We start from the raw sequence: 20047 nt of genomic DNA, 5'->3' as shown, positions 1-20047 counted from the left end.
ATATTTAATTAACTCCCCCATCCATCCATGTCTGCGTACTTTATTTTGTTGAGAAATCACTTTGGAAAAACATCCCCTAGCACTTCTAGTTGTGGCCATCTTGAGTAAGGGCAGATGATTCATGTAGCATTTACTTCCTGGAATCCGCTTGCTCTTAGCTCAGGCATGCAGGGAGTAGGGTGTGCTTAGTTAACAAAAGCCCTCCTCTCCTGTAGATAAAAGGGGAAAAAAAATATACTTGGGGTCTCCTGGGATGTATGTATGACATCATTTTGGCAAGGCCAGAAACCTGGAAGCAACCAAAGAAATGTAAGAAAAAAAAAAATTTAAACAAAGAAGGAAAGGGATATAATACAAGAAGTACCATCATCCCTGAAAAAGTACAGTGCAGAAGTCCTCTTGTTGATGAGACTTTAAAGGCAAAAATGTAACAAGTAGTAAACTGACAGTTCAATTAAAAAACAAACAATTTTTATTTTTGCAACCTTAAAGGACATGTGGGTTACAGTACAAAGTATGGCGGTATCATCAAAAGCTGATACTCCAGTTGGAATGTAGAGATAAATCATACATGAGTTGCACTTGACGTGTTTTGAGACCAATCAGAATCTCTTCTTCAGAAGTGCTCAAGAGGCATGACGCATTGCCCCATATAGGGGTAGGGAGAATAGGAAGAACCGCCAAAGGATTAAAGGACATTAGTTTCCATAAATGCAGCCAAAAATGTCATGAGCAAAGATGGACAGAAGGAACGGAGAAGGAAAGTTTAGAGACAATGGGTGCCGCCCAAAAGTCCCCTGGAGGGGCCCCGCCCAACCGTGCCAGTGGCAGACTGAAGGGCTGTCTGTACACCAATGCTGGTGAGATGCTATGGGGGAGAAAAGTTCGATGGTAACTTTAGATATCAAGCGGACCAAAAAGAAAGGGAAGATAAATCCCTTATGCCTGGTTGGCTGTGATGTACTGGCATCATGGCTACATTATCTTCCTATCTATTTAGTAATTCTAACAGCATAAGGATTCAAAATAGTTTATGTTGATTGAGAGAATTTAGTTCTGCTTTAATATATCACAGCTTACTAGTCCTTGGATGTGATGTCTGTATTCATTTCCACTTTTCAGGCTAAAGCTGGTCACACTGTACATATAAGGCCCTTTTCACACGAGCGGACTGATGGGGTCTGCCTTTCTGTTTTCAGGCGGACATGATCAGCCCATCCATAGACTTCTATGGACCGCCGCTGACACCCGCTGGCATCAGATCCGATCATTTCTGCCAAAATCAGACTGATTGGGATCCGTTCCCCATCCATCCAGCGGATCGGATGACAATCGGGCGGAAACGAACAGGTGGTCCGTTTCCATACGACCGTCCCATTGTAATCAGCGGGCAGTGTCCTCTGTCCGTTCTGCAGCAGCAGAGTCCTGACCTGACCTGTCATCCGCCTGCTCAGCAGGGATCAGCGGAGAGATCCCCCACTGAGCAGACAGATCATGCTGACGGATCCACCCCATCTGAAAGGGGCCTAAAGATTTCTCTTATTCAGCCCAGCATATTGAAGGAGAGAAGTCTAACAATAAGGTGTGAATGTGTGGATGGCAGGGTTGGTGGCGGGTTTGCACTGGATTTGCCCGGACATTGCCTTTAGACTTTTCCTTTATTTCCCTGGAAGCAGAATCTGTTATTCCGAATCAGGGGCGGACTGACAACTCATGGGGCCCCCCTGGCAATAGGGGATCATAGGGCCCCTGTTTCCTTGCCCACACTCAAAAAAAGCCTATAAAAGGTACCAGGGGTATTTCATGGGGCCCCCTACTGACCCCGGGCCCTCGGGCAGTGCTCGAATGGTCAGTCCGCCCCTGTTCCGAATGCATATCTACTTACAGAAGGTTCTATCAAATGCACAGGCCTGGTTCTGTGGCCAGGCACAGAATGCTGCTTGAATTTGTGTCCTGCGTCTGAGAGAGACCAATAACTCCAATAAGCTGATGGCATTTTGGCCTGAGCAGATCAAATGGCTGCTGCTGGTTGTTTTTGGGAGATGTATGACATTTGATGTTTTTGTTTTTGATAGAGTGTACCAGAAGTGGATCCAGCTATGAACATGCATACTTCTCAGTCCCAGCAGCGGGCCAACACTGGAACATTCTCCACCATTTCCTCCACTCAGTCACCATACACCACCCCGGCAGGACCACCGCAAAATGTGGGCGGACCAATTACCGCCAACTCTGAGCAGGTACAGCGCCACATCTTAACTTTTAGGCCAAGATGCAACAATAAAATGTGTATGCTACTACATGCCTGTGTTTTTGTTTGTTTTTTTATGTCAGTGGGGAGAATTGTTTCATATATTAGGAATTTCTTCATATGAGCCAATCAAACAATGCAGATTTGATATAGTAATCTTCCCTTTCCTCTTATATGACTTTTATATCACCTTTTACAGCCATATTACACATTATTTTTTTTACTAGTGATAACGGCAGTGGGTGTTGCTTAGGGCTAGGGGACACCTGCTTTGCATTTTGTTTTTCAGATCCATGACAGCCATATGTACAGGAAAGATGCAAGAATTAAATATTTTATCCATGGGACTGTGTGCCTCCAGTGAGCCTAAAACAAAAATGTCATGTTTGGCTTGAATGTACTAATCTGGAACAAACATATAGCTATTGAACCCTCTGTATTTATCATGGTTATGTAGTCAGGCTAGGTATACAGTAATAAATATGCTGCTCCTGTTACTTGCTATGTGCTGCAGTAAGGGGTAAAATACCCTGTGCTGGCATAACACACTGGTCCAGGTTGCCATCAGTCTGAGACAGCAGCATTGATGATTAGTACATAGCACTGTTGATTAGAGCAGTGTGCAGGGGGGGGGGGGGGGTGCATGCCGAAGAGTGAGACCACTGCTCTCACACATGTGGCCTGGGTTATCGGCAGTCTGACAAACTCCCTTGTACATTGCTCCAGTTAGCAACATTAACACTCAATTCAAAGCAGTGTTAATTAGAGCAGTGTGCAGGAGAGTGTGTGCACGCTGGAGAGTCGGACCGCTGCTCTTACACATATGGCCTAGGTTACCGACGGTCTCCAAACTCCGTTATATGTTTTCTCCAGTTAGCAACATTAACACTCAATTCAAAGCAGTGTTAATTAGAGCAGTGTGCAGGAGAGTGTGTGCACATTGGAGAGTCGGACCGCTGCTCTTATATACATGGTCTGGGTTGTTAGCGGCCTGACACATTCCCTTGTACACTGCTTCAATCAGCAGCATTGACATTCAATGCATAGCCATATCATAAACGTGCAGCGCTGTAAACTCATGAAACATAAATATCTTCTATCATACTTGAAAGTGCAGACAAGTGCGTGAATAGTGTTATCAAATAAATCACTGAGAGTCCGTGACGACCACAAATATTATAGAGCAGGCAGTGAAAACTGCTAATGTCCTTTATCCAAGTGTGCAAGTGTAACGTGCGGTTATTGATGAAGGGAATCCACCGCCTCGGATGGATGTACACTCACCAGACTGTGAGTAAATCAGCACATCTGTTTATATCACACATCTGGGGGTATAATGACAGCTCCGGATTTACTCCTGCAGCTCCCTCCATCCATCAGTTGGGGCAGGTGTCATCTAATCCAAGATGGCCACCGCGCCTCGGTAGTGGCGGCGAGATGTCAGCAATGTAGGCCTCCAACGCGTTTCGTGCGACAGGACGTCCTCAGGGGTATGCCCATTCATATGCATATCACTGTTAATTAGAGCAGTGTGCAGGAGAGTGTGTGCACGCTGGAGAGTCGGACCTCAGCTCTTACATACGGTATGGGTTGCCAGTGGCCTGACACATGCCCTTGTACACTGCTTCAATCAGAAGCATTGCCATTCAATGCATATTACTGTTAATTAGAACAGTGTGCGGGGGGGGCTGCATGCTGGAGAGTCAGACCGCTGCTCTCACCCATGTGGCCTGGGTTACTGGCGGTCTAACAAGCTCCCTTGTATAATGCTCCAGTTAGCAATGTTGGCACTCAATTTAAAGCAGTGTTAATTAGAGCAGTGTGCAGGAGAGTGTGTGCACGCTGGAGAGTCAGACCGCTGCTCTTACACATGTGGCCTAGGTTACCGGCGGTCTCACAAACTCCCTTATGTTTTCTCCAGTTAGCAATGTTAGCAATTAATTTACAGCAGTGTTAGAGCAGTGTGCAGGAGGGTGTGTGTACTCTGGAGAGTCGGATCGCTGCTCTTACACACACGGCCTGGGCTGCCAGTGGTCTGACACATGCCCTTGTACACTGCTCCTATTAGCAGCATTAACACTCAATGCACAGCAGTGTTAGAGCAGTGTGCAGGAGGGTGTGTGCAGGAGGGTGTGTTCACAATGGAGAGTCGGCCGCTGCTCTTACACATATGGCCTGGGCTGCCAGTGGTCTGACACATGCCCTTGTACACTGCTCCTATTTGCAGCATTAACACTTTATGCACAGCAGTCTTAGAGCAGTGTGCAGGAGGGTGTGTGCACATTGGAGAGTCGGACCGCTGCTCTTACACACACGGCCTGGGCTGCCAGTGGTCTGACACATGCCCTTGTACACTGCTCCTATTTGCAGCATTAACACTCAATGCACAGCAGTGTTAGAGCAGTGTGCAGGAGGGTGTGTGCACATTGGAGAGTCGGACCGCTGCTTTTACACATATGGTCTGAGTTGCCAGCGGTCTGGCACACTCCCTTATAGACTGCTGTTATTAGCAGCATTAACACTTTTATGTACAGCAGTGTTAGAGCAGTGTGCAGGAGGGTGTGTGCGCATTGGAGAGTCGGACCGCTGCTTTTACACGTGGCCTGGGTTGCCAGCAGTCTGACAAACCACCTTGTACCTGGTACACACTGTCCAATCGGCAATGTTGATATGACAGCAGTATGGTGTGCCTCCCTGCACACTGCGTCAATCAACAGTTCTTTAAACCCGTCTGCTGCTTGCGTGAGAGACCAGCAAAGGCCCTTTTAACTGCAGTACATAGCAAGTAAAAAAAAACCTGAAGAGTGGTATATGTATTACTGTATATGCAGCCTAAATGCTTTCCAGTAAACAATACAGAAGGTTTGCTTGGGCTTAGACCAGTATACTTGATATCTTCAGATGGTGTATTTGATGGGACCATTGCTGCAATGTAGCATTTCATACCATTTTGTACCTTTTTATAGTCACATGACCTGCGCTTCTTATGTTTGTTTTACTGTGTAGATCGGCCGCCTGAGGAGTGAACTCGATATAGTACGTGGAAACACTAAAGTCATGTCTGAGATGCTAACAGAGATGACTCCGGGCCAGGAGGATGCATCCGATCTGGAACTGCTACAGGTAAGGCTGGTCCTGTTGGGTGTCCTACTGAATGAAGTCGGAAAATGGCCAGTCTGGGCCTTAAAGGAAAACTCTAGTTTTACAAAAATGCTCTGTATCCCAGCAGATAAGTATTGTCAGAATCCCTCGATGAAACTAACAGAGGTATATTGCTTTGTATAGGACCTAAACAGGACCTGCAGGGCAATGCAGCAAAGAATTGTGGAACTGATCTCCCGAGTGTCCAATGAGGAGGTGACCGAGGAACTGCTCCATGTGAACGATGACTTGAACAATGTCTTCCTCAGATATGAGAGGTATGTGTCAGCATCCTCGTTCCATGTGGATCATATGTGGGAAGGATTTCACACTGCTACCTGTCCATTTGTAGCTACATGAGCTCTCTGTGTCACAAATGGTTTCCTGCTAAATGTGCCAGCTTCTTTCCTTCGCCTATCAAGACTCTGGGCATCAGAGCTCGTCTATCGAACTTTCCCCGGCTCCCCCTGCAGCTCCTATTTTCAGCTGTAATCCGTACGGTGAGATGTTACCAACAAGGACAGCGAGCATTGTCTATTCCATCCTATTGATGGTTTACATGCCAGCATAGCACCGAGGACAAACTCTGCCTACCATTGAAGGCAGAATACACAGCACATGCACTGGCCCCGCTGTCACTTGGCAGCACTGGTGCTGGTCGATCGATCACCCAGCACTGACACACTGGGAGTTGTGACTTGATTCTTACATTGGGCTTCCCCTCTTCACTCCCAGCATCTGGACAGCTCAGTGGGCGAGCAAATAAAGCATGAGTACAGCATGAGCTGCCTGGGAGGGGAGGGAGGGGGTTGTGGTTGGGGCTCATTTACACTTGTTGTGACTTTGACACACATGAAAGCGTCGACCAATTTCAACTTTTTCTGAGTTTTTACAGTGTTTTGATGATGTTTTTTTGAAGCTTTAATGAATCTTCGCAAATGCCCTGTGTGTGTGTTGACTTTCTGTTTGTTTTAAAAGGGCTCAGTAAAACCCCCAGATCAGTAATTCTCCCAGCTCTTTAGTACCCCCGTTCAGCAGATCCCCAGCTCATTAGTACCCTCGTTCAGCAGATCCCCAGATCATTCATATCCCCGCTCAACAGATCCCCAGCTCATTAGTATCCTTGTTCAGCAGATCCCCAGATCATTCGTACCCCCGCTCAGCAGATCCCCAGATCATTCATACACCTGCTCTGCAGATCCCCAGCTCATAGGACTCTCGTTCCGCAGATCTCCAGATCATTCGTACTCCTTCTCAGCAGATCCCCAGCTCATTTGTACCCCTGCTCAGCAGATCCCCAGCTCATTCGTACCCCTGCTCAGCAGATCCCCAGCTCATTCGTACCCCTGCTCAGCAGATCCCCAGCTCATTCGTACCCCTGCACAGCAGATCCCCAGCTCATTCGTACCCCTGCTCAGCAGATCCCCAGCTCATTCGTACCCCTGCTCAGCAGATCCCCAGCTCATTCGTACCCCTGCTCAGCAGATCCCCAGCTCATTCGTACCCCTGCTCAGCAGATCCCCAGCTCATTCGTACCCCTGCTCAGCAGATCCCCAGCTCATTCGTACCCCTGCTCAGCAGATCCCCAGCTCATTCGTACCCCTGCTCAGCAGATCCCCAGCTCATTCGTACCCCTGCTCAGCAGATCCCCAGCTCATTCGTACCCCTGCTCAGCAGATCCCCAGCTCATTCGTACCCCTGCTCAGCAGATCCCCAGCTCATTCGTACCCCTGCTCAGCAGATCCCCAGCTCATTCGTACCCCTGCTCAGCAGATCCCCAGCTCATTCGTACCCCTGCTCAGCAGATCCCCAGCTCATTCGTACCCCTGCTCAGCAGATCCCCAGCTCATTCGTACCCCTGCTCAGCAGATCCCCAGCTCATTCGTACCCCTGCTCAGCAGATCCCCAGCTCATTCGTACCCCTGCTCATCAGATCCCCAGCTCATTCGTACCCTCGTTCAGCAGATCCCCGGCTCAGTAGTAACCCGGCAGCTCTGCTGATTCCCCACTCATTAGTAACCCTCAGCTCTGCTGATTCCCCACTCATTAGTAACCCTCAGCTCTGCTGATTCCCCACTCATTAGTAACCCTCAGCTCTGCTGATTCCCCACTCATTAGTAACCCTCAGCTCTGCTGATTCCCCACTCATTAGTAACCCTCAGCTCTGCTGATTCCCCACTCATTAGTAACCCTCAGCTCTGCTGATTCCCCACTCATTAGTAACCCTCAGCTCTGCTGATTCCCCACTCATTAGTAACCCTCAGCTCTGCTGATTCCCCACTCATTAGTAACCCTCAGCTCTGCTGATTCCCCACTCATTAGTAACCCTCAGCTCTGCTGATTCCCCACTCATTAGTAACCCTCAGCTCTGCTGATTCCCCACTCATTAGTAACCCTCAGCTCTGCTGATTCCCCACTCATTAGTAACCCTCAGCTCTGCTGATTCCCCACTCATTAGTAACCCTCAGCTCTGCTGATCCCCCATTAAGTAGTAACCCCAAGCTCTGCTAATCCTATGGTTTGCTGATCCTCCTCTCTCTCTTTAGTCTCCACTCACCTCCCACCATATTGCTCCAATGCTGCACACCATCACGTGTGACATCTGCTAGTTTCTCCAGTCCTGGTCCTCCTGCTCTGCTGATTCTCCGCCGCTCTTTCCTTTTGTCTCTCCAGTCCTTGCTCACCCTGTCCAATACCAAATTAAAGTCACCATGTTGCTTTGCACTGTATAATCACCCTTTCCACCTACTGGTACTCACCTCGCCATGCAGCCCCCCCCCCCCCCCCTTGCCTCTGACAGAGCCATGGGTCTGAACCACAAATGAGCTCCATGTCACTCTGTATTGGAGCTCACATAGGGGAGCCGCTGGGGTGGGGAAGGGGGGGGAGTGTTAACGTAATTGTGTTGCTTTGCATTTTATGGACACTCACCCCACCTACTGGTACTTTACTTTTTCCCACTCCCCCTCTGCTCTGTTCCTCCTTCAGAGTCATGGGTCTGATCCCTGTATAAGTTCCATGTCAGTCTATATTAGAACTTGCATAGGGTTAACAGTGTGCTCCCTTCCCATGTGTGACAGTGTTCAGGCCTGTTGGTTGACTTACTCATCACACTCCAGTGACTGCTATGTGTTGTTATCCTGACCATTGCTGTTTTGTATTTATAGGTTTGAACGCTACAGAACAGGCCGCACTGCACAAAACACTAATGGGGTAAGCCTTCGCTATCTGTGATCGACCATACTGTATACTGTGAATGCATGCTTTTCCCAGGTGTGTATGTAGAAAAAAAGTCCTTTGTGGAAACTATAATGACTTGGGGTCGATTTTATTCTAGTATTTGGGGTTGATTTTATTCTAGTATTTGGAGGTTTATATACGTTTAAACTGTTAAAGCTGAACTCCAGGGAATCCTAATTACACAGAAGAATTACATACAGTGAGGAACAGAAGTATTTGAACACCCTGCGATTTTGCAAGTTCTCCCACTTAGAAATCATGGAGGGGTCTGAAATTCACATTGTAGGGGCATTCCCACTCTGAGAGACAGAATTTAAAAAAAAAAAATTCAGGAAATCCCACTGTATGATTTGTAAAGAATGTATTTGTCTCGCACTGCTGAACATAAGTATTTGAACACCTGAGAAAATCAGTGTTAATATTCGGTACAGAAGCCTTTGTTTGCAATTACAGAGGTCAGACGTTTCCTGTAGTTCCTGACCAGGTTTGCACTGCAATAGGGATTTTGGCCCACTCCTCCACATAGATCTCCTCTAGATCTGTCATGTTTCGGGGCTGTCACTGAGCAACAGAGTTTCAGCTCCCTCCAAAGATGTTCTATTGGATTTAGGTCTGGAGACTGGCTAGGCCACTCCAGAACCTTGATATGCTTCTTACGGAGCCACTCCTTGGTTCTCCTGGCTGTGTGCTTCGGGTCGTTGTCATGTTGGAAGACCCAGCCACGACCCATCTTCAATGCTCTGACTGAGGGAAGGAGGTTGTTGCTCAAAATCTCACAATAAATGGCCCCATTCATCCTTTACTTAATACAGTGCAGTCGTCCTGTCCCCTTCGCAGAAAAGCACCCCCAAAGCATGATGTTACCACCCCCATGCTTCACAGTAGGGATGGTGTTCTTGGGATGCAACTCATCCTTCTTTTTCCTCCAAACACGATTGAAGTTAGACCAAAAAGATCTACTTTGGTCTCATCTGACCACATGACTTTCTCCCATGCCTCCTCTGGATCATCCAGATGGTCATTGGCAAACTTCAGACGGGCTTGGACATGTGATGACTTGAGCAGGGGAACCTTCCGTGCAATGCATGATTTGAAACCATGAGGGCGTAGTGTTCTACCAACAGTGACCTTTAAAACTGTGGTCCCAGCTCTCTTCATGTCATTGACCAGCTCCTCCCTTGTAGTTCTGGGCTGATTCCTCACCTTTCTTATCATCAGTGATACCCCACGAGGTGAGACCTTGCATGGAGCCCCAGTCCGAGGGAGACTGACAGTCGTCTTTAGCCTCTTCCATTTTCTAACAATTGCTCCAACAGTTGATCTATTTTCACCAAGCTGCTTGGCAATTGCCCCGTAGCCCTTTCCAGCCTTGTGGAGGTCCACAATTTTGTCTCTGGTGTCTTTTGACAGCTCTTTGGTCTTGCCCATGGTAGTAGTTGGCGTCTGGCTGACTGTGGGGTGGACAGGTGTCTTTAAAGAGCTCAGACAGGTGCTACTAAGTTAGATTAATGAGTGGAGTAGAGGTGGACTTTTTAAAGGCGCAGTAACAGGTCTTTGGGAGCCAGAATTCTTGCTGTTTCTCAGGTGTTCAAATACTTATGTTCAGCCGTGCGAGACAAATACATTCTTTACAAATCATACAATGGGATTTCCTGAATTTTTTTTTTAAATTCTGTCTCTCAGAGTGGGAATGCACCTACAATGTGAATTTCAGACCCCTCCATGATTTCTAAAATGGAGAACTTGCAAAATCGCAGGGTGTTCAAATACTTCTGTTCCTCAATGTACATGGCAGCTGTTATATTTTTCTCCCTCTGAGGTGTGCCTGGCTCTGTCTAGCCGGGAAGGAGACCTCTCTGCTTCAGTTAAGTCACACTTACCAGCCTTGTCCCTCCTAAAGCTTGTGACTGGACAGTGAAAAGAGAAGCAGCAGACCTTGTGAGCTCATCTCTGTCACTCTGCTCTCTCCTATCATCATGCACCTTGCACTGCAACACACCTGATTGGCTTCTAGTGCTGCATCTCCCTCCTACAGTCTAAGCTCTGCTGTTTAGGGATTACACTGCTTACATTATTTAAAGTGGTTGTAAATCCTTACATATACCCAGTGAAGTGACTGGCCTCAGGTGATACACAGAGATGAAACAAATTCTCCTACATAAATTGTACCTGTCTGTCTGCAGTCTTCTCTTCTCTATATCCATTCAAAGTGCTACATTTTAAATCTTCTCTGAGAGTTCAGAAAAAAAGGGGTGGAGAGCTGAAGTTACACTCTCAGTGGGGAGAGCTCTGAGAGATGATTGGCGGGAAGGGACACACACCCCTCCTCCACACAGGAATAGAGCTGAGGCTGTCAATCTGCTGGAGGTCCCTCCCCATCAACATTTTTCTCTTGGTGTCAGGAAAACTTGTCAGAAGTGACATGCTGATAGCAGAGGAATCACACTTAAAGCGGAGCTCCATCCAGAAGGGGAAATTCCGCTTTTAGGACTGCTCCCTCGCTCCCCATTAAGGATTGGCACCTTTGGGGAGCGGGGGTGATCGCCTAGGCGATCGGAAGTGGAAGGTGGCCTCCCTCCCTGTAGTCTTTTGGGACACGTGACAGGTCCCAGAAGACTACAGAACCATTCACGAAGCGCAGCGCTACTCGCACATGTGCAGTGGGCACCCGGCTGTGAAGCCGCAAGCTATCACAGCCGGGTGCCCACACTGAAGATGCCGGCCTCCAGGAATACAGTACGACCGGTGAAACAAGCTGTGGGGGGGACACCACAGGACCAAGGGACAGGTAAGTTGCTGTTTTTTTAAAAGTCAGCAGCTACAGTTTTTGTAGCTGTTGACTTTTATTTTTTGATAGGGTGAGTGGAACTCTGCTTTAATGCTCTGGCTCGAGACAAGTACACCCTATAGAGGGATATGCTTTGTTCATATGTCATGTCTCAGGTTTACAACCAGTTTAAAAAACACATTTAATGATGTAATAATAAATATATTATTTGTGTCTTTATGTGCATGGAGTTCCACTTTTTAAACAATTTTAAGCAATCTTTGTTTTACAAATGAACATTTAATACAAGGCAAAGGATTCACAGATCATTGTGGGCACTTAGTACGACAGATGCTACCCGAAATAAAGCTGGCTTTGTATGACTGAAACCTACAGTAAGTCAGACTGGGTTGTCCTATGAGAGTGATATTACAGCTTTGACTCATTCATTTTTTATTTTTTTTTAGTGAACATTTAATTGTGAACAAACTTTAGATCTATGAATTATTCATAGTCTAGAAAATGTGATAAGGAGTCTGCTACTCCACCTGATATTGCATCAAAAAGCAGAATATCAAATATTAGAATGCCAAACTTTACATTTTTCTGCCTATTTTTCAGTTGTAAACATATAAACCATTATATATATATATATATATATATATATATACACAAGCCCCCATATCTTACTTTTAGGCCTTCTTCACATGGCTGTTTAGCCGCATGTACCGGATTTCAGCTGCAAGAATCAGCAGATTCTTGTGGCTGAAATGACAGGTGCAGGTGAATAGCAGTGGCCGCTCAGCACAATCTATTGACAGGCTGATGGCAGCCATCACTGTTCACATGCAGCTTAGAGACAAGTGTCTGAACCTGAATGTAGTGAGATGCACCCAGCCTTGAACACTCGTCCCTAATTCCAGGCAACTGCTTGGGGTGCAGCTGCATGCAAACAGTGATGGCTACTGTCCAGGGGTGGACTGGCAACTCATGGGGCCCCCAGGCAATAGGAGATCCTCATGGGGCCTCTGTGTCTTCACCCACACTCAAAACCACTCCTGAAAAAAGCCTATGAAAGGTACTAGGGGCATCTCATGGGGCCCCCTACTTACCCTGGGCCCTCGGGCAGTGCCCTAGTGCCCTGCTGCTGTCAACCTGTCAATACAATTTTCAGGCTGAGCGGCCGCTGATTTTTGCATGCACCTGTTCCAGTTGCAAGAATCCACCGTTTCCTGCTGCTGAAATGTGCTGTATGCGGCTAAACTGCCAAGAGGAGGAGGCCTTAAAAGAACCTCTAGTAGGATAGTAGAAGGGCCACCATTGCTGAACTCTCCACTTTCATGCCTGTTTCTGGCTATCATACTGATTTAGTGGTTTCAATGCTTTCTCAGCCACTGACCCAAAACATGTATGTAGATCACAGGTTCTGACTTCACTTCAAGAGTCCTGATCTCCATGTTTTTGTTCTGGATCAATTTCTTAAAGCAGAGCTCCACCCAAAAGGGGAAGTTCCACTTTAAACCTTTCTTCCCCACTCCCCAATAAGGATTGGCACCTTTTGGGAGCGGGTACCTGAATTTGACAGGTACCTGCTCCCACTTCCGCTGCGATCGCCAAGGCAATCGGAAGCGGAAGTTGTCCTCCCTCCCTGTAGTCTTCTGGGGCACGTAACAGGTCCCAGAAGACTACGGGGCCATTCACAAAGCGCAGTGCTTCTCGCGCATGCGCAGCACTTGGCTGTGAAGCCACAAGCTGTCAAGGCCGATGCGCACACTGAAGATGCCGGTACCACGGAGAGAAGACGGCCAGTGAAACCAGCCGTGGTGAGGACACCGCTGGACTGAGGGACAGGTAAGTGGCTGTATTTTAATAGTCAGCAGTTACAGTTTTTGTAGCTGCTGACTTTTTTTTTTTTCAGTTGGATCGCCGCTTTAAGTATTAAAGCCCGAGACAGACGAAAAACAATTTTCAAATGAATCTCAGCAACGGGCATCTTCATTTTTTGCTCTCTACAGATTTACCTTTTGTCATAGTTCCATCTAGTAGATACAGCTATGGCAGCTATTCTGCGCCATGGTGTGACTTACAGATATATCACATGCAACAGTAGCATAACCAAGTGACAAGCCACCACTCATACGTACATAAAGGGTGCATTGTTCATGTGTGTATATTTACAGGTATGGGTGTGTAATATATCTTTCTCATCACTTCAGATGTATTTTATGCTCACTGGTCCATTAATCTGCTTCTTCTGTGATGTCATAGGTCCTGAGTGAGGTCACCGAGGACAACCTTATAGACCTTGGCCCTGGATCACCAGCTGTGGTCAGCCCAATGGTGGGCAACACTGCCCCGGCATCACTAACCACCCAGCTTGGTGGACTTGGTAATGTTTTGCTACTGATACAAGCCTAGACTGTTATATAGCAACATGTAGCAGCTCATTTTATGGGAGCATTCTGTGGGCCAGGAAGGCTTTCCTGCTTGTTAGAGCTTATACTCCGAACTGATCTGCTGGGTCACTGCTGAAGAGGGGAGAAGGTGTAGGGAAGGGGTCCTCATACTTTTTAAACAGGGGGCCGGTCCACGGACCTTCACACTGTTGGGGGGCCGGACTATAGTTTGAAAAAAAAATATGAACAAATTCCTATGCACACTGCAATGCACTATACACTAACACACTGTACTCTGATACACTGGACACCGCAACGCACTGTACTCTGATACACTGGACACCGCAACGCACTGTACTCTGATACACTGGACACCGCAACGCACTGTACTCTGATACACTGGACACCGCAACGCACTGTACTCTGATACACTGGACACCGCAACGCACTGTACTCTGATACACTGGACACCGCAACGCACTGTACTCTGATACACTGGACACCGCAACGCACTGTACTCTGATACACTGGACACCGCAACGCACTGTACTCTGATACACTGGACACTGCAACGCACTGTACTCTGATACACTGGACACCGCAACGCACTGTACTCTGATACACTGGACACCGCAACGCATTGTACTCTGATACACTGGACACCGCAACGCACTGTACTCTGATACACTGGACACCGCAACGCACTGTACTCTGATACACTGGACACCGCAACGCATTGTACTCTGATACACTGGACACCGCAACGCACTGTACTCTGATACACTGGACACCGCAACGCATTGTACTCTGATACACTGGACACCGCAACGCACTGTACTCTGATACACTGGACACCGCAACGCACTGTACTCTGATACACTGGACACTGCAACGCACTGTACTCCGATACACTGGACACTGCAACACACTGGACACCGCAACGCACTGTACTCTGATACACTGGACACCACAATACTCTGTACACTGACACCGCAATGCACTGTACTCTGTAACGCACTGGACACCGCAATGCACTGTACACTGCAATGCACTGTAGTCTGATACACTGGACAACGCAATGTTTTGTACACTAACGCACTGTACACTGACACCGCAATGCACTGTGCCTGGTGCGCACTCCTCCTTTCCTGTTGCTCCTCTGGCTGCAGCAGGTGAAATCCTGGGCTTCCAGGCTGCCGCTCGCTGGGTCCTCCTGGACGAGCGTCTTGCCAGCCAGTGCCGGGTTTTCTTCTTGTTTTCTGGCTGGCCCGGCAGACCGAATAAACTTCTTTGGCGAGCTGTATCTGCCCCACGGGCCATAGTTTGAGGACCCCTGGTGTAGGGGTTAGCAGGGGGATATGAGCTGCTGAGGCACTGCTGGTAGGGGCGGCTGAGATTTATTTATTTCAGGTACTTATATAGCACTGTCAATTTACGCAGCACTTTACATATATATTGTACATTCACATCAGTCCCTAACCCTCAAGGGGTGTACAATCTAAGGTCCCTAACTCACATTCATACATACACATACTAGAACCAATTTTAGAGGAGCCAATTAACTTACCAGCATGTCTTTGGAGTGTGAGAGGAAACCGGAGTACCCGGAGGAATCCCACGCAGGCAATGGGAGAAAATGCAAACTCCAGGCAGGTAGTGCCTTGGTTGAGATGGGAAGATGAGCTTTTGAGACACTGTTGATAGGGGAAGCAGGGGTACTGAGCTGCTTTTTGAGAGCACCTTGAAGGTTGTCAGTGTTTGCGCCGTGAGCTTTAAGGATGAATTGCTCCACAATGCCTGCAGCCACAGTGGTGAGTTAAGGCATACTGTAAAGCTCATTTACTGCTTGTTGTGAATATATACATATTAAGATGTGCACCACATGGCTACAGGTCCACTAGTACTTCTCTCTGTCAATTTTATGATTGTGCCTAACACTAGTTTCACATGCTTGGAGGTAGCATTGTATCAAAACCATTGTCTCTGACCATTGTGTGTTTGAGAGTTTTTAAAGTGTACCTGTCATGAGAGAAACCCATTGGCTACCATTACTGACTTCTATCCAAAACTGATGAAAAAAAATCTTTCCTAAACGAGATCAGATGGACACCTGATTCTATCAGTGACTGTGGTTTTGTTTCAGATATGGGCACGAATACTGTGAGCTCTACACTTAGTACCCTCCCAGCCACTAATCCACGAGATGACTTTGATATGTTTGCACAGACAAGAACTAACTCTCTGGCTGATCAGCGGAAAAAGTAAGCAAGATTTTTTTATTGCCTGACCTTATTTTATTTAAATAATAACCCCACCCCCTTCCACTCCAAATGTTTCCTTACCTGGATCAGAGGACTATGGCCTTGCAGAAATCTTCAGCACCTCTAATTAAAATCTTATGTCTCCTGTCTGCACCTGAACAGTAGAATCCCATAGCCATCTATGGGGTTGTCTCCCGACACAGGAAGCACGCGAAAGACAGTTCCACAAACAAGATTTCATCCAGAGGTGCTAAAGTTTTCAGTCGGCTGTTGTCGTCCAGTCTAGGTAAGGATAAGTCTGCCACAGGGGTGGTTTTAGGGGGGCAAAGGGATAACTACTCTTTTTGAGTCCTGTGTGATATAAAAAATAATGGTGAAAAGACTATAAAGATTACGAACAAAATAGCACTGTGTGAAAACGAAGGCAAAATCGTAGTAAATCCAACAAGTGTGTTAATGTATAAAAGACATCTCATAGTTCACATATGGCATGTTAAATAACCAAAATGAAAATTGCAGACTCTACCCCTTTACGTGTATAATCCTGCAACAGGACTTCTTCAGAAGGTACTGAAGAAGTCCCGCTGCAGGACGATGCGCGTAAAGGGGTAGAGTCTGCGATTTTAATGATTCCACCATGCTAATGGGTGCTTGGAATCCATGAGACCTCTCATGAGCAATGAAAAATAAAATTTTTGGTCTATAGACTCGTTGAAATGCCTCAACATTAAAATACTAAATGATTGTGTAGTAAAACCTTTATTTTTCTCCCCCATTAAGGCACGTCAGCTCTTCTCTTTTCAGAACCCAATTTGTGGGTGTTCTTGCTGCTGCCAATGGTCCTCTGCATGTGTTCTACTGGGATAAGGAGTCGTGTACTGACACGCCCCTCCCCCCTATATGATTATTAAAGTGGAGTTCCACTCACGCAGTTAAAAAAATAAAAGTCAGCAGCTACAAAAACTGTAGCTGCTGACTTTTAAAAAAACAGCCACTTACCTGTCCCTCGGTCCGGCGGTGTGTCCCCTGCAGCCCGTCTTCTCTCTCTGACGCTGGCATCTTCAATGTGGGCACCCGGCTGTGACAGCTTGCGGCTTCACAGCCGGGTGCCCACTGCGCATGCTGAGTAGAGCTGCGCTTCATGAATGGTCCTGTAGTCTTCTGGGACCTGTCACGTGTCCCAAAAGACTACAGGGAGGGAGGGAGGACACCTTCCACTTCCAATCGCCTAGGCGATCGGAGCGGATGTGGGAGCGGGTACCTGTCTGATTCGGGTACCTGCTCCCCAAAAAAGGTGGCAATCCTTAATGGGGAGCAGGGGACCAGACTTTAAAGTGGAACTTCCCCTTTTGGGTGGAGCTCCGCTTTAACTGTGACTTCTTACTGTAGACGTTTAGATGACCCGTTTGTTCTTTTTCTCTGTGCCAGTGTAACCTACGAAGACCCTCAAGCTCTTGGAGGGCTGGCATCGGCTCTGGATGTCCGGCAGCAGAACACAGGAGGGGTAAGTAGCCCTGTCTCAACTTGACTTTCCTGTTCCAACACATCTGAAGATGGGAAATTAATAAGGCCTACTCGTACTTTTGTCACCTCCTAGCCAGTACATGAAAAGTGAAAGTGTTACTCTTACGCAGATACACCCTGTAGTACAAGATCCTTTATCTATGATTCATGTGTTACGTGATAATGAGGCCAGTGTGGCAGTGTACTCTGATCTCTCGGGCAATGCTGTGTGCAGGGCAGAGCTGCCAGTAAGGGGGTAGCACCAGTCCTCCTGTACTGAGCTGGGCCAGCAGGGGCGCCCAGGCAGCAGGGGAATCGGATATGGGCAGGAAAAGGGGGTGAGCAGTGTGATGAGTGGGCAATTACAGGTACCAATCCCCTGTGTGTCTCTCCCTGCAGCAGCTGAAATACGAAAAGAGGGAGAAGAGGAGAAGCTGGCTTTCAGCTGCTGCAGGGAGACACAAAGGGGATCAGTTCTGTAAATATCCCCTGCCTCACCGATCACCCTGCCTCTCCAGGATTCAATTCCCCCTGCTGCCCGGGCCCCCCTGTGTAGGCTGTACTGAGTCCCATGACTTCTAACAGCAGCCCGGGTTCATTGTGCAATAAAAACAAACAAACACATTTCTAATCAATGATGGGAGAATCGTGCAAAAAATGTAATTGAAAAAGAAATGAGCGTGAGCTGTGACCTGGAAAGAAAAGAAAATTCTTGGCAACGGAAATTCTTTTCTGTAGCAACATGAGGTGGAATTAAAGGCTCGTTTGGTCGAATTTTGAAATCAATGGTGGCCCCATCGGATTACAAAATGCACAAAATTTCCGATTTTCTCTAATTTTTTTAGGAATTCGACCCATGTACGGCCTGCATAAGTATTCAGACCCTTTGCAACAACACTTGAAATTTTAGCTCAGGTGCCTCCCATTTCCCTTGATCGTTGCTGAGATGTTTCTACACCTTGATTGGAGGCCACCTGTAGTAAATTAAATTGATTGGATGTGATTTGGAAAGGCACACGCCTCTCTATAAAAGGCCTCACAGCTAACATACTGTATCAGAGCAGAAGCCATGAGGTCAAAGGAACTGCCTGCAGAGCTCAGAGACAGGATTATTGCAAAGGCACAGATCTGGAGAAGGCTACAAAAAAATTTCTGCTGCACTGAAGGTTCGCAAGAGCACAGTGGCATCTGCGGTTCTCAAATGGAAGAATTTTGGCACAACTAGGACTCTTCCAAGAGCTGGTCACCCAGCCAAACTGAGCAGTCGTGGGAGAAGGGCCTTAGTAAGGGAAATGACAAAGAACTCGATGGTCACTTTGACTGAGCTCCAGAGATCCTGCGTGGAGATGGGACGAAGTTCCAGAAAGACAACCATCGCTGCAGCCCTCCACCGAGCTGGGCTTTATGGCACAGTGGCTAGACAGAAGCATCTCCTCCGTGAAAAACACATGAAAGCACGCTGGAGTCTGCAAAAGCTTTAAACTCATAGTATCGGGCTTCAACGTAACAAAATTGAAAAAAGTGAAGGGGTCTGAATACTTGATGAATGCACTGTATATACACGTGGAAAATTACATAAGGTTCAAGATGGGTAGAAATATAGCAACCAGTAGGATTCCTTGGGACCATCTACTATCATCAGTGAATTGCGTAAAATTCACCTGGATATGTTGGATGGGGGATGGGTGGTATGGTAAGAATGGGGAAGGAGATGGTAAATTGTATTACATGACCCCCGGTTCACATCTATGCGGCCGTGCGGGCCACGTTTTTGCACAGGCACGAAAGCCCATTCATTTGAATGGACTCCCATGCCCGTGACACGCAGCATGGGAGTCCTTGCATTTCTTTGGAAAACGCAACCCGCACGGCAACCTCGGTTCCCAGTACGGTTGCGTTTTCCAGTGCGGGCGAACTAATGGCACCCGCCCGCGGGTCCGCAATCCTCTGTGCGGGTGGTGCAGGTGCATGAATTTTCATACGGTTCCACAACGGCACCACCCGCACAGATGTGAACCTAGGGTGAGTATCTCGTAGGTACAGCTACAAAATCTCAGGAGGTGATTATAAACAATTGATTGACTTATGTGGAGGTGAATATCAGGATACATTGACATAGTTGCCATGACCTGGAGATATAAATGGTGATCTTCTAGGCCAGCCTTTCTCAACCAGGGTTCCTCCAGAGGTTTCTAGGGGTTCCCTAACAAATGAGCAGCTTCTGCCTCTCAGATAAGTTCCCACTGACGAGAATAATCTTTTTAGCTATCTGTAAGGAGCATTCTTCCCAATGACCACAAGTGTAAGGAGCATTCTTCCCACTGACCACAAGTGTAAGGAGGTAATTCTTCCCAATGACCACAAGTGTAAGGAGCATTCTTCCCAATGACCACAAGTGTAAGGAGGTAATTCTTCCCAATGACCACAAGTGTAAGGAGCATTCTTCCCAATGACCACAAGTGTAAGGAGGTAATTATTCCCAATGACC

General features: G+C 47.3%; 1 protein-coding gene across 7 annotated transcripts in view; it reads left to right on the top strand.

Annotated features, from left to right (window-relative positions):
• The window catches only part of TOM1L2 (target of myb1 like 2 membrane trafficking protein), a 108417-nt gene that overhangs the window by 62237 nt on the left and 26133 nt on the right, over nt 1–20047 (top strand). For all 7 annotated transcript variants that reach the window (XM_089656741.1, XM_089656740.1, XM_089656739.1 and 4 more), the window contains 7 exons: nt 2076–2240; nt 5258–5374; nt 5537–5670; nt 8560–8605; nt 13668–13788; nt 15939–16056; nt 17485–17560. In XM_089656741.1, the coding sequence (XP_089512867.1) occupies nt 2076–2240; nt 5258–5374; nt 5537–5670; nt 8560–8605; nt 13668–13788; nt 15939–16056; nt 17485–17560 (777 nt within the window). The remainder of the gene's footprint in view (nt 1–2075; nt 2241–5257; nt 5375–5536; nt 5671–8559; nt 8606–13667; nt 13789–15938; nt 16057–17484; nt 17561–20047) is intronic.

This window comes from Staurois parvus, unplaced genomic scaffold, assembly GCF_062004578.1.
Source record: "Staurois parvus isolate SC_StPar_1 unplaced genomic scaffold, SC_StPar_1.0 ptg000931l, whole genome shotgun sequence".
Classification (NCBI taxonomy): domain Eukaryota; kingdom Metazoa; phylum Chordata; class Amphibia; order Anura; family Ranidae; genus Staurois; species Staurois parvus.
Note: the sequence above shows the minus strand (reverse complement) of the source record. Positions and strands in the feature narration are given on the sequence as shown.